Genomic DNA, 15,841 nt, shown 5'->3' on the forward strand with positions numbered 1-15,841 from the left:
GACCTCGCAGATATCTGGGGTCTTCTGAAAACTGATTTCAACATACATACGGACAGCCGGACATGGCAGGATCCAGAATATATATACTTTATAGGGTCGGAAAATTATATTATAGATATTTCAAACGGAATGACAAACTTACATATACAGTGGTGGAAAAAATAATAGAAACGACTTTATTTTGTGGTAAAAACTAATTTTCTCAAAAACTATCCGCTAGAATATATATTATAGATTTTCTTGCTTCATCGTATTTTATTGATATTCAAAAAAATTGGCATTGGAAAAAATAATAGAAATGATTTGTGATATCAATCACGATACATTTGTAAAATTTGGAAAAATAAATAAAATAAATAAATCAAAATGAAATATTGTTTTAAAAGTTGTTAAAAAATACATATAAAAGAAAATTTCTTTTTTCTAAATTTGTGTTTTCGCGGCATTCGTTTAATAGTCCGGTAACCCGTACACGATGAAGTATTGCGAATACTGACGTAAAAAATATTGAACCTGTAGCATACCCGAGGTATTCATCAATCCATTAAATCGGGTCGTGATCCAAATTGATCGAATATGTATATTGAACGTATGCCAGTGCTTATAAATATTGTATTGAAGTTTATTCATATAAATTTCAATTGAAATTAAAATAAAATTGAAAAACTACAATCACACATACTTATTTATGAAAATAAATCAAAAATATCCAACATTTTTTGTTTCTAATGTATTTTTTTAAACAAATAATTTATTTGACAATTTTTTTTTCTATTTGCCAGGAAAAAATTTTCTGGCTAAAACCTGCAAGTTCTGGCAAAGAGAAAATAATTTTAATTGCTCAAATTTGTTCTCTTTTACAATTTCTGGTAAAAACCTGCAAACTTGACAAGTAAAGGAACAAAGCTATAATTTCATTACATTAAAAAAAATATTGTTTATATTATTTAAAAAAATTAGTAATTTTAGTTTGTTTTAGCTTGAGGATGTTGGTTACAGTTGTATCTTCTATTGTTATATTCTAAGCAAAAATATCAACTGCGTTTCAAATTTCTTTAATATTTTTCAAGAAAAACTTGGTTTGAAAACCAATTTTTAGGAAAAAAATTCGTGTGTTACAATATCGTGAAGTTTTTTCATACATATATCATGACTTTTAATAGCCACGAATAGGCATATATGTGAAAAGTAATTATGTATATCAAAAATGGACTATTAAGTAATCTTTTTATATGAAATTGATCGACAGACACTTTTAAATCTAATAAAATTGACAATATAACTAATGTGACTATATAACAGTGATGACTATAAACAAAAACTATTGCATACTTTTTGCTTTGTTTTTACTGTTTAATTTACCGTATGGTAGTTGATTCAGGGGTTCCACATTCAAAATTTCTTAAATAAAATAAACAGATAATGGAAAAAATTACTTTTCATTGTTGAATTTTATGTAAAATTAGTTTTTGTGAAGATTTTTTCGAAAAAGTTTTAGATCCACTAATGGATAATAGGCAATCCAGCTATTTTAGGCCCGAATTTCGAGCAATATTTAAATTTTTTGCAATTTAACCCGTTCCAGTAGGTATAAAAGTGACTTAAATATCACAATATTTTGACAAACAGGAAAAATTATTTAAAGCTAAGATACAAGACACAAGAAGTTGCAAAAATTAAAAAATGTTTATAATTGGTCTTGATTTTTTAGATAGATAAATGTACAGAAATTAATACTAGTATAGAGACAATACGATCTAAGCCAACAAATAAAAAATAATGTTTTAAAATGAAGAAAACAAAATATGTTTTTTTTTTTAATTTTTTACCTTTTCTAAAGTCTTATACTTGTTATAAAATACGAAGAAATATTGTTTTTGACGTTTTAATATTTAAACTAAACTTACTTTTAATTCCCAAACATTAACCTACCTTAAAATCAAGGTGCATTTAAAATTTTTTTGAACTTTTTGTGTTAAATTTAACTTAATTTAATATTATTTTACCAATTTGTCAAGATAATTTGATATTTAAGTCACATTTTAACCTCTTGGACCGCTTTGAGTTGCAAAAAATTTAAATTTTGCTCAAGATTTGACCCAATCGGTGGATTGCCATTATCTATAAGTGGATCTAAAACTTTATCTGCTGGAAATCTTCTTAAAAACTAATTTTATTTTTTGAAAATACGATCGTTATCATAGAAAACAAAGTAAAACTTATATTTTTGTATTAAGAACTTCATTTATAATTAAAATTTTTAAGATTAAATACAAACACGCCTTTTATGGTATCTTAGCTTATGCTCCTTTGCAATACTATGAATCGTTTCTATTATTTTTTCCAAAGCCAAATTTTTTTAATACCAATAAAATACGATGGAGAACAAAAATCTATAAAATAGATATACCATATGAAAGAGGTAAATACCTTTTATTTGAGATACTAATCATCAAATTCTAACGAGAAGTTTTTGAGAAAATTTTGTTTTTAACACAAAATAAAGTCGTATCTATTATTTTTTCCACCACTGCATATACTACGGTGGCCCCGTTTGTATGGAGGAAAAATAAGGTGTCGATGTTCCCAACTAAAATTAAAGTTTAATTGATTACAATATAGCGTTTCTCAAAATGTTTGTCCTGGGGTCAATATTTGGTGAGCTGGATCAGAGGATATAAAGGTCCTTTATTGAGGTTTTTCTGTTTTTTTTTTCATATTTCTTCCAAAGGAAAGATTGGTATCATAAGAAAAGTCCTTGAGAGACGCTTTCAATGACATTTAAGAAATTTTTGTGTAACAGTAAAAGTAATCGAAATTTTGAAAAAAAAAACATTTCGGAGAAATTGTATGAGGTTTATAATGTAATAATTTCAATTAATTACATTATATAATTCTATGTCAAAATTTCAAAAACTTAAAATATTTTCCGAAAAATTACGAAATTTGTAATAATTTAGGAGTTGTATTATGTCATTGAAATCGTCTCTCAAAGAATTTTCATATGATAATAAATTTGAGTATGGTTTATTTGCCAGAAATGTGAAAAAATCATAAAAACTTAAAAAAAGACCAAATATTGACGTTACGACAAAATTTTTGAGAAATGGTATCTTAGAATGAATATGTACCCTTCTTACGAAGGTGAAGGGTATAAAAATATTAAAAAAGCAATCATATTCCTTTTCGTTACGTGCAAAACTAGGTATACGCGAGTTATTTTAAAACTAACAGTTTGAGAGATAGGGCCTAGTATTTAAGTATAAATACTATTTCAAAGAATTGTGATATTTGGTTCGTTCTACGTGGTCGAGATTTTAAATTATAATTTCAACAATATATCTTATGAAAATAGTTTGTATATAGAACTACATATTTTACATAATTTTAAGGAATATTACTACTTTTCATCTTAGAAAATTAATTAGGAAATAGGACCTTCCCCGAATTTATTTTGCATAGTAATTGTTGACAGACTTACTATTTATAGAAGTCCCCACAGGCCCTAAAAATTAAATGATTAAACCATATGAATATGTAGAAATTAGAAAGTTTCAAATAACAATAACATTCACCCTTATTATGTATGTCGTAGTCGAAAATCGACAATCGTCGTAGTCGAATTTAAATTTTATTGGTATTATGTATCAAATTCGACATGAGTATTTTTTTGTAGTAGATTATTTTGAAAACTTTTATATAATTTACTTTATTGAAAATTTTAAGTATTGCGGAATATTTCTTTTATGAAAAAAAGAGAAAATACATAGTAAAAATCGCCTCGATATTCAGTATTTTTATTAGTTTTTTGACCTTTATATATTATATTAGCACATTGAAAATTATTTCGAATTTTCGAACTTAATTTCGAATATTCGAACATTATATTATATGTTCCTCTGGTGTACTCATAACATCCAAATTTCAGCAAATTTGAGCTACGGGAACTGATGCCAATAGCTTTGAAAGTTTTTGTCACCAGTACAATACACATCGACACTTTCTGTCGAATTTTCCATTAAAATACGACATACATAGTACCATTTTTAATAATAGATTTTTAACTTACCCTGCAGGAAATGGAACTATGTAGTACCAAAATCACCAGTACTAGTTCCCAAGTCGCCATAATTGGTGGTTTTGCTCTTTTGCAATCCTACTGCACAATTCCAAGTGAAAATTACTACACAACTAGTTTTTTATACGGATTTATTTCTAAAGATAGCAACAAAAAAAAAAAATATTTAAAAATTTACCTAACATTTAAAAACACATTTACCTAACAATTCAATATGAAAGTTTGAAGAAATTCTGGTTCTATTCGTATCACCAAGTTGATATCGTTATAAAAACATTTGCCGTACGATAAAACAAATATTAAACTTATTGCAGTTTTTAAATTTAATAGACGTACTTACATAGAGATTTGCTTGCAACCGGACCTAAATTTGCATGCACTATTTATTCTCTCATTTGAAGGGATATGTTTAAAAATATCGTTTTTATGCAAAATGTTTCAAAATTATATTTTAATAATTTAAAAAATTAATTTTTTCCAGCACATGTCAAACAAAACTCAGTGGCGCCATTCAACTACTCCTAGTACTAGTATTTTTCCATATAAACTCTAACCCAATTTGTACTAGTGTCTGTTGTTCTAGTAATAGTACTCGTGGCATTAAGACAATTATCGCTTTATTTCCTGCTTATATTTCTGAAGAAAATCGACATATGTAATACCATTTTGAAAATTCGAGAGAAAATCGACGTGACTTCGACTTACATAATAAGGGTGATTATTATTAAGATATAGTTGTATCAAACAAATGGACTACATATCGTCACCTGAAACGCAAACGGCCCTAACTAACCAAAAATTCAATATCGATTTTATTGTTGATTCTAATGTATTGCATCAAAACAAATTTCCACACCAAAAATTTGCCACCTCCGACCAAAATAATCGATTTTTTTTACAAAAAACAAAAGGCCCTATCTACAATAACATTTAAATATTGAAGGTAAAAATTCCAATTTATCCATTTTTATATACGCCATTATCAACTTACTACAAATAAATCGCGTTGATAGAAACAAACTTTTTAATTTATATAGATTTTGGCTTCTCCTGTAAAACATTAAAAATGTTAGATAGGGCCGTTTGCGTAATGCAGGTGATATAATTGAATGAATGATTAAAAAGTAACCCAGCAGAAAATTTTTGAAGTTGTTGGAGAAGAAGGGATTGATAATATTTAACTATAATTTGGTATTCTCTTAGGGTTAAAAGGAAACGAAGGAAACAAAGGTCGGAAAAATATGAGAATGTCAAAAGTTTTGTATTGAAATATTTTTAAAATATAAAATTATTAACGTGAACTTTTTATTTGTCTTACATTGCCGATACTTTTCGTTAACTAATGATTTTGTTTAACGAAAAAAAAAAACGGTGAAATAAAATTCAGAATACCACATAACGACAATTATTGTTAACTTACGAATTTATACTATTTAACGAAAAAAATTTGTAGTTAAAAAGTTACTGAATTGTACAGATCTGCTTGCTTTGTGAAATCGTAATGTTTTATGAGTTATTACAAAGGATTATATAAAAAAATGCACCGAAGATAGATATTGAAGATTACAAAATTTTGGACTTTTAAAGGCCATATTCTTACTATTAATTAGGCGAAAAAAGTGATGTAACGATTTTCCTGCTCTACCATTTATTTAACTGCACCTTGCTCAAGGAAATGAGGGGGGGGGGGGTGAATTTTGAAATCAGGATTTCAAAATTCTTTTCTATTTTAAAGAAAAACATTTTTTTATTTTTGCATAACATTTGATTATTCTTTCCTCAATTTTCGGAATTTATTTTTCCCAAAACTTGCGAAGTTAGAAGTTAGGTTATAAGTTCCTTACATTTTTCTTTTCCCGATAAAATTTATTAATTTATTTTCAAACCAGTTCATTCAATATATTTTTCTTTTCTTAAGGAAACCATTAAAAGTTCCTGACAATGCTATTCCAACCTTTACAGACACCTTTACATAAAATTGTTTTCCTTCATCGTATACTTTTCTAACAAGCCTCCGCTAGAAATTTTCCATCATATTAAAACCCGGATAATATGGAGAACAATTTAAAATGTATACAGCTTGTTCACGAAATCACTGTATTACAATTTTCGGTAGGTCCACAGTATGGGTAGAAAAGACTTTTCAAATTGTGGAAACGAGACTCGTTAATATTTTCTTTTACGAATTCGATAGTGCCATAATAAGATATATATAGCTTTAATTCTTTCTAAAGTAACTGTATACAATTGGCTGTTCACTTTTTAGTTATTCCTGATATTTAGGTGGCATTTAGTTCACTGAATTTTAAAATTATTCTTTCTCCTTTTCCGGAAGTTTTAAGAGCTTTCTCCTGTCTCCTTTTTTAAAAATTTAAAATACTACTGTTTAATATTTACGACCTTATAAGATTAATCGATGTGAATTACCAGATTCCGTCTAGTTTCTTTAAAACAAAAATACTTATTTTATTGTATGTAAAGAGAAATAAACTAAATTTCTATAGAAGAAATAAAACAATCCGATCACTTGTTCCACCTAATTAATAGTAAGAATATGGTCTTTAAAAGTCCACAATTTTATAATATTCCAATATTTAGTTTACAAGGTATTTTCGTTAAAAAGTTGACAATATTGAAGTGATTCACAGTGTATAAAATAAATTTAAGCCCAATTTGTAAAATACTTGAAATAACGAATATGCATAAGGGCGCAAGTGCAATTGGAATGTTTTTATATTTCCAAGATTATTTCCTTTTATAGCAAATTTACTTTTAAGTCATCTATCAATAAGTTAAAAGTATAATAACACACATACATACATATTTATTTCCATATGTACATATGTATGTATTTATATAAAAACTAAATACATGTGTGCACTTATTCTTTTAAACAATTAAAACACTTTTATTTCTGCATTTACGATTTATTGATTCTTTTTCAAATTACGTTTACATTAATATTTATTATAGATCTATCTACATTATAGTATAAAATAAAATAAAATATAAAAGTACTCATGCTATATTTTTTTAAGCAAAAAAAAAACTGTTAAAAGTTTATTGAAAATGGAAACTTACATTTAATTAATTTACTTAAGATACAATACTACAAAAATAACAAAAAAAAAAAAAAAAATATTTTACTTAATATTTTTCTGTATAATGACCCATTTAGACCAAACGAAATTAATTAACTTGGAGATTTCGATCGAAATATACACGAAATTAGTTATTTCCAATAAATTTTGTTAATTTGAAATCAAGTAATTTTGCTTACCCATCTAAGAATGATTATATATAGATTCATATGAATGAAGCATATATTTTCATATATGTTCATATCCAATTTGGGGAAATTGGGCATAATCTCCATATATTTCCATTCATATCCATATATGGACAAATTTTTATATATGATTCCATATATGACATGATCATATGTCGGCAGCATTTCGATATGAAAATATACGTATGTATATGGTCATTGATAAATTGTTATGAATAAGGCTTTAATGTTTAAAATACAACAAAATTTTATGTAAAATAATGTTTTCTCGTGTAAGCAGAATCCAAATAAGTATCAAATACTCCGGTCTGAACAGTTAAGATTTCGATTTTCGATCGAATCTTTAAATTTTACCTAAAAATTGGATTTATTGCAAATTTGTATACAATGTTAGAAAACAGGTATACCCCAGGAAAATTAGGCAAAAAATGAACAACTAACAATTTATACAAAGGTGCAAGAATTATATTTATTTTGCATTTTTAATTTTATATACATTTATAAGAAAACCTTAGTATTTAATTTATAAGTTTCGGTTAAACGGTTTTCTAGAAATCGTACCGAGTTTTTTATAAGCATTCTTAGTTAATAACAACTATTTTTTCTTTTCAGAAACCGACGACTGTACAATTTTTTCAAAGACGTTAATACTACTGTACTCAGTAAACAGTACATCGTATTAAGAAAGAAACGTTAAACTAAATAATTAATTTGCGACTTTGAAACATCAAAATTTAATCATTTCATATATTTGTTAAGTAAAATAATCAAATTTAAACGAATTATTTGAAATTTTGATTTTCAAAGTGTAAATATTTAACTGATTTTTTCACTCTCTTGGAGTATTAGCTCCGAACGAGGGTTTTGAAAAAATCAATAGAGAGGTAAACAAGGATAAAGACATGTCAGCAGATTCACCTAGGCGTTCTTCTGGTAATGCCAGTCGTGGTATGATGGCGGTTCCTGCTATAGTACCACCACAGGTTGTTAGTGATCGATCAATTTTGGATTCAGCTATTGGCTTTATTAATGAAGTCACTTTAGCCCAGCAGCCTCCAATAGATCCGAAAGATACTATAACTTGGGCAAGATTTGAAACAGCTGCTGATATAAGCGACCCACGTTTTGGAGATGATTGGGAATTAGAAGGTAATGTTGCGCCTCCACTTCTATTAATACTGGGGTATGGTTTGGGTGTTCAAGTTTGGGCAATACCAGCGAATGGTGAAGCCGTTGAAGTACTTTCTTGGCGACATGGCATAGTGTCGGCTCTAAGAGTTCTTCCAACTCCGGTTTCAACAGTAGCTGTAGAAGAAAATGGTCGTGCTGATGAACCCATTGATGCATTTGGAGAGAAAAGGCCTTTAATTGCTTTAGTAGATGGAAGCTCAACGTCGGGATCTCAACCACAGTTCTGTGCAGTTAATTTTATATCTCTTAAAACTGCCGCGCAGGTGAAAACTATTAAGTTTAAAAATCCAGTTATTGATATATTGGCTAATCGTTCGTCGGTAGTTATTACTTTTCATGAACGTATTGCCGTTTTTGATGCCCGTACTTTGGAGGATCGCTTATCGATTACAACATGCTATCCCAGTCCAGGGTAGGTTCCGAACAATTAAAAATAGTTTTAATAAACAAGTTAATATTTGTAAATAGTTCATTATTTTATTTATTATTTTTTTATTATCCATTCATTCAGTAAGATAAATCCACAATGCCAAAATAACAATATTACATTGTAAAATATCATTGTTCAACAAAATGTACACAAATAATCACAAAAATAAGTATGCAGAAATACGGTCAGAAAAAACAGAAAAGTAACACAATTATTTATTAAAATCAATTATGTTAATTATTATTTACAACTTTTTTCTGGATATTTTGGTTATTCGAGTTCTCATTAAAGGAGAAGTTAAATAGGTGCAAAATTTAAATAACAAAAGTAAGTATACAGATTATTTCATTATGTCTTTAATATAATGATATTAACAAAATTTATAAAATTATTATTACCTTCTAATAAAATAACATGAAAATAATCCTCTTTTTGGGTACAATTTTTCCCTCTTCTGGCCTTTTTGTTATATAAACCCGCGGAGTTTTGGATCGGATGTTCAATAATCTCCCTTGTTTGATCTTATAAAGCATTAGCTGATGATATTTTAACTTTTAAAGAAATTATATCTTTATAATAACTGCAATAAATTTTAAACAATATATAGCTTTCATATTAGATATGTATTTAACAGCGATTTCCTAAAATGTATTTCTTAAAATGCGAAATTAATAATATTTGTTCTAGTATCCATTAATTAAAACAAGTTTTTTGATTCCATTCGTCCATTGCACACTGCAATACTACCAATATTCTTCAGATGGTGACAATGTCAATAACTTACTCTACATACCGGTTCAGAAATTGGTTCTTGTCCAAAATAATAAGTTTTTCATATTAAATCAGGCTCAATTAGTGGTATAAATACGAATTAAATAAATTTGAACAGAAATGCGTTATAATTTGTTACTAGAACAAATAAAATGTTCGATCCGTTATTGTTCAAGGTTATTGTCTCGAGTATATCAAGATATGATTGATAGCATAATTTTATATTTTGGAAATCGAAGGATTTGGAAAACCTGATTAAATTGAAGAAATTATACACAATAATCCACATTTTCAATAATATAATGTAAGTTTTAACAAATCGGAATTAAATGTACTATTAATTGCAAAATAATAACTCTTTCTCAAAGTTAAAAATTCAACTTCTAATGCATCATTCAGAAGACCGACCTTATGACCAGATCCAAAACTAGGGGTCTAAAGTGGAAAAAATTCGAATAGAATGGGGAGAAACAGTTCTAAAAATTACACTAGTTTACAACGATTTTGCTCATAATATAAAACCTATATGTATTTCTTTATTTTGGCCGTCTAAGTCCAGAAAAAATATTTAAAAAAATCTAGGACGTCAAATTTTTGAATTTTTCATAAAGAAAGAAAATGCTAAAAAAGAGTTAAATTAGGAGGAAAAAATTAACTATTTAGGGATGCATTTATTTTTTATACAAATAATTTTACTGGTCTTCCTCACAACTCTCTAACAATGGATTCCTGTCACAAAAATATTAAAAATTACGTTGCAATAATCTTAAATCTTGGTGAATAGACGCCATTTTTATCACTCACACTTCCAAGAGTTTTTCGGAAAAAGTATAAGTGGGAATGTAAGAAATGAACTATGAGGGATAAATTCAGATGCGTAATTTTGTAATTCCGGAACAAAATGCCAATAATTTTAGACGTAATTTTTATATTATTGATTTTTTTCTGAGTTGATGGTTAGATTCCCAAAACAGGTGCAAGCACCCAAAAATCAATTCTCATTTTCAAATATTTTTCCATCACTACTGAAGAAGGATGCTTAACAAAAACCACTTTATCTCAAAATTTCGACGTATAGGAAAAAAATAAAAATTGTTAATTAACCACCGGACATAGCCCTTTCCAAAAATATATGTTTCATTCCATGATCAAACAAAAAATATTAATTTGTAAACTTGTGTTATTTTTTGGAGTCAATTGAGCCAAATTTAAAGTTTCCCGAATAAAAAGTGGATAATTTCCAAGTTATTGTGTGAAAAATATTTTGAATTTTGTTAATGCCATTAAATCAAAAACATATTGAAATGATATGTATACTTACTTTTGTTATGTAAATTTTGCACCTACATATTTAACTTCTCCTTTAATCGAATAACCAAAATTGTGTTACTTTTTATTTTTTTTTTGAGAAAATAATATCCCTTTTAAGTAAAACAAGAATCAATATTTCCGTTGATATTTGTGAGTAACTGTAAGTTGTTTTGCTTGCTTTTGTCTTAATACATAAAAACATACGTACATATATATATACATACATACATGCATACATACATACATACATACATACATACATACATACATACATACATACATACATACATACATACATACATACATACATACATACATACATACATACATACATACATACATACATACATACATACATACATACATACATACATACATACATACATACATACATACATACATACATACATACATACATACATACATACATACATACATACATACATACATACATACATACATACATACATACATACATACATACATACATACATACATACATACATACATACATACATACATACATACATACATACATACATACATACATACATACATACATACATACATACATACATACATACATACATACATACATACATACATACATACATACATACATACATACATACATACATACATACATACATACATACATACATACATACATAGATACATACATACATGCATGGGCAGCATTTTACAAAACAAATCGTTACATGTTCCGTTACATTCCCATTAACAAATAAGTAGGGTAATATATTTCATTATTTATTTATTTTTTATCTTTTTAAGTATCAACTTTTTTTAATAACTTATTATGGTGAAAGGTATATAAGATTCGTCACAGCCGAATTTATTTTTTTTTTTTTTTTTTTTTAAAGATATAAATAATTACAACCAAATCTTTCAATTAAAATTATTAAAAAAAAAGAATTTGCACCTAAATTTTTTACATAGACATTCTTCATTCTAGCCAATGAAATGGCTAGAATGAAGAATGAAAAATTGTGTAAAATGATAAATATGAAGCACAACTTCATATAAATATGTATCTTTTCACTTTAATGGTTCGTTGGTTTAACAAAAAATCCAGTTCTAAGCTATGCAAATAATTTGCAAATTAATTATATTATAACTCTACGTTTACTCTTTTAGTATAAATCCTAATCCTGCAGCCTTAGGTCCACGATGGTTAGCATATGCGGAAAATAAACTTTTGCATTCAAAGCGTAGTGGAGGTGGCTGTGATGGAGATGGCGTAGCAAGTTATACAGCCACTGTACTGAATGCCTCAAAATCATTAGTAAAAGGCTTACGAGAGTTAGGAGAACAAGTCGCTGCTGGATTGACGGGCACTACTGGCAGTACAAGCAATTCTAAGAATACGTCCTTTGATTCCGGTTGTGGTCTTGAAACGAAACAATCTGGTATAGTTACCATTATAGATATAAAGGTATGAAAACAATATTAACTTTTCCACTAAACACACTATTATATAGTTTTAACAAATATTACTTAAACGTAGCATAATATTATGCTCAGGCGCGTTTTTATTGAAAAAAGTGTAATTAATTTGAAATTAAGTAAACTGTAGTAAACCTTTTTAACATATTTTTCTTATCCTTAGAATATTTGCTGTTTTTACATAAATAGAAATAATATAAAAAATATTAGGGTTTTGCTGCGGAATTATAGGTAGCTAAATGAAAATTGTGTTGATAATGTTTGTTATTCTAAAAACACTTTTGTATAACAACATAAATATTTTTAGTTTGCATTGAAAAATATTTTTTTTTTTTTTTTTTTTTTTTTTTTTATTTAATTTGTTATTATACAATTATAACTGATTTTATATAATAATAATAAATATAATTTTATATAATAATTTTTCTTATCAAATATTTTTTTCATTCGTTAAACATTTTTGTTAGACTTGTTTCTTATTGAAAATAAATTTTTATTAAATAATACTTAATCGTATTGATATCGTGAATATTAAAGATATTCCAATAAATTGGTACATAGCTTCTCCTTAGCATTATAATAAGGTATTAAAAGTCACCATAATTATATTGTGCGCTAAACGAGTTATTAGCACTCAAAGGTCACAAAAATGCGTTTGATGATATTACACCCTGCATAACAATTTTGAAAAAAGCTTTCACACATAGAAAAGTTGATATTTTATAATCAGCTTTTATATCCTTATAAAAGGACTTCAGAGTTTAAAGGATTACAATTTCAAACGAATATTTTAAATATTTATATGTATAGCCCAGAAAAATAAGGGTTTTGCTGCGGAATTTTAGATAGCTAAATGAAAATTGACACATAGCATCTCCATAGCATAAGTAAGGGATTAAAAGTAACCGAAAATATCATGCACGCTAAGTGAGATATGTCGCTTATTATGCGTCATACGCGTGATGATGTTATAATTTCTATAGAGTATTGATTTTCCTACATTTTGGTCGAGGAATATTTTCGCATATTAGTTGTTTTCGAGCTATAGTGCATTGTTTTTTCATTGCAAAGACATTTTCAAATCTTAATAACACCAATACAGATACTGTCGAATTTTTTCTTTCTCATATTAGTTAAAAGTACATAATTAATTTCTGTTGCACCCCTTATCACAGCATCACTCTCTGGCCCTTAGTGTAATGTCCGTCTATCCGAAATTTCCGATGGGGTCATAGGTTACTTTATGAATATATTTTGAAAAAATTTGGTCCACAATCTACGACATCAGGAAAATATTTCCACTAAATTTCATTGAAATCAGAATACGACTTCAGCTAGCTCTAATGTAGACAACCAACTTTAATTTGTATTGAAAATTCAAAAATTGTTACAAAATATTTAAAGATAAAGTCTTATCTTAATAAAATTTGGTGGGAATATTACTCTTAATATGTGAATTGTGACCCCCAATTTACTTCTAATTCTGATCATAAATATGACCTGTAATACTATCTGAAATTATGGATAGACAGCTATTGAACAAGTTATTCGACAAAAACAAATTTTTGTAACCTTTGACCCCCAATATCTCGCAAAACCACACAAGATATTTTCGGGGAATTTTTATTCCATACTAATTATGCTAAGGGGAAGCTATGTGCCAATTTTTATTTAGCTATCTGTAATTCCCCAGATTGCTCATTTTTTTGCCTAAATTTCCTGGGTAGGTAGTACTGTATAATGCCAATATTGGTATGGCATTATATCTGTACATTCTATCTATATCCTTTATTTGACTCCCTTAGACAAAAAAATCGAAAAAGAAATTAAATTTAAAAAAGTTCTCATTTACGAAACATTTTGAAGCAGAGGTTGCCATCTTCATCTTCATTTGATATTAATACCAAATTTTTTATATAAATTTGGAATTCCATATTTTGAAATCATATGTCCTTTGAACTTTAAAGTCACAGAGTTAATGCTAATGGTCCACAGTTTCCTGCACACATAGATTTGTCCATGTGTGAAAATGACTGTTAGACTGTAGACCGCTCAGTTGAATAGGTTCACTATTTTCTTTATATTCAAATACATTTGTTTGCAAAAACTAATAGAGAATTAGTTATATTAAAAATCTTTATAGGAAAATGATGTCTTTTACATATAAGACATTTTTTTATACCATAGGGCTTCAACAAGTCTTAAAATATTGACGTTTTCCAGAGCTTAACAAATAAAATAAACGCAAATTGCTTTTCGAAATCTATTATGGCTTGTTTGGCAGGGTTGTATTATAACACTGTTATTTATTTTTGAAAGTAGTATGCGATGTTTTGAAAAATGCATACCGAATGTGAGAATGTCATTAATTTGTAATACAATTATCTTATAACTTTCAGAATCCTCTGCGTGATTGCAGTCCCACTTCGGGTTTGTCAACATCTAACAATCAAACAGCGGGGACCGATTCAATTATAGCTCATTTTATAGCGCACTCGGAAGCATTGGTTGCAATGGAGTTCGATAATTCAGGAATGCTTTTAGTAACAGCTGATCGAAGAGGGCATGACTTTCACGTGTTTCGTATTCAACCGAATCCTGTCGGTTCCAGTCTTGCAGCCGTACATCATCTATATATATTACATCGTGGCGATACAAGTGCCAAAGTGCAAAACATAACGTTAACACTGGATTCGCGCTGGGTTGCTGTTTCAACACTTCGAGGCACAACCCATGTGTTTCCCATTACGCCATATGGAGGTGCTATGGGTGTAAGAACTCACACTTCTCTGCATGTGGTTAATAAATTATCTCGTTTTCATCGTTCAGCCGGCCTATCGGCTGAAGGACGCTCGAATTCCCCAATTTCACATTCGGAAAGTACAACATTCACCCAATCTCTGCAGCCTTATCACAATTCAACTTTACCGCCGTTTCCCCGCCCAACGGTAGTTATGCCGTTAGCTCAGTTGAGACAACCATTTGCTCTGGGATCTCCACCGGGGTCGTCAACTTTAGCAGGAGTTAAATCTGTTACAGGAAGCTCGGGATCAGGATCACAGCGTCAAAGATTATCCTCATTATCAGATGATAGCGGAAAGCCACTAAGTGTTTGTGCTATTTTTGCAAAATCACGATCGTGGCTTTTGGACCCCCCAAATGTTACTCGGGAAGCTCCACACCGTATACAGCGCAAAGCTGTAGATTCCTTGTTTATAATGGCCGGACACGGAGCTCTTATACAATACGATTTGGATACAAAACTTGCTTCAAGTACGAATATTTTTTAATGTGTATACATATA

At 28.4% G+C, this 15,841-nt stretch overlaps 1 protein-coding gene across 5 annotated transcripts in view; it reads left to right on the forward strand.

Moving 5' to 3' along the window:
• LOC119603707 overlaps positions 1 to 15,841 on the forward strand; it is a 49,240-nt gene that overhangs the window by 15,287 nt on the left and 18,112 nt on the right. For all 5 annotated transcript variants that reach the window (XM_037955837.1, XM_037955840.1, XM_037955836.1 and 2 more), the window contains 3 exons: positions 7,980 to 8,970; positions 12,229 to 12,526; positions 14,937 to 15,810. In XM_037955837.1, coding sequence (XP_037811765.1) covers positions 8,270 to 8,970; positions 12,229 to 12,526; positions 14,937 to 15,810 — 1,873 coding nt within the window. In that variant the 5' untranslated portion in view covers positions 7,980 to 8,269. The remainder of the gene's footprint in view (positions 1 to 7,979; positions 8,971 to 12,228; positions 12,527 to 14,936; positions 15,811 to 15,841) is intronic.

The sequence above is a fragment of the Lucilia sericata genome, unplaced genomic scaffold (assembly GCF_015586225.1).
Source record: "Lucilia sericata isolate MDLA Ls3-8-SP2 unplaced genomic scaffold, ASM1558622v1 Contig000328F_arrow, whole genome shotgun sequence".
NCBI classification, from domain to species: Eukaryota; Metazoa; Arthropoda; class Insecta; order Diptera; family Calliphoridae; genus Lucilia; species Lucilia sericata.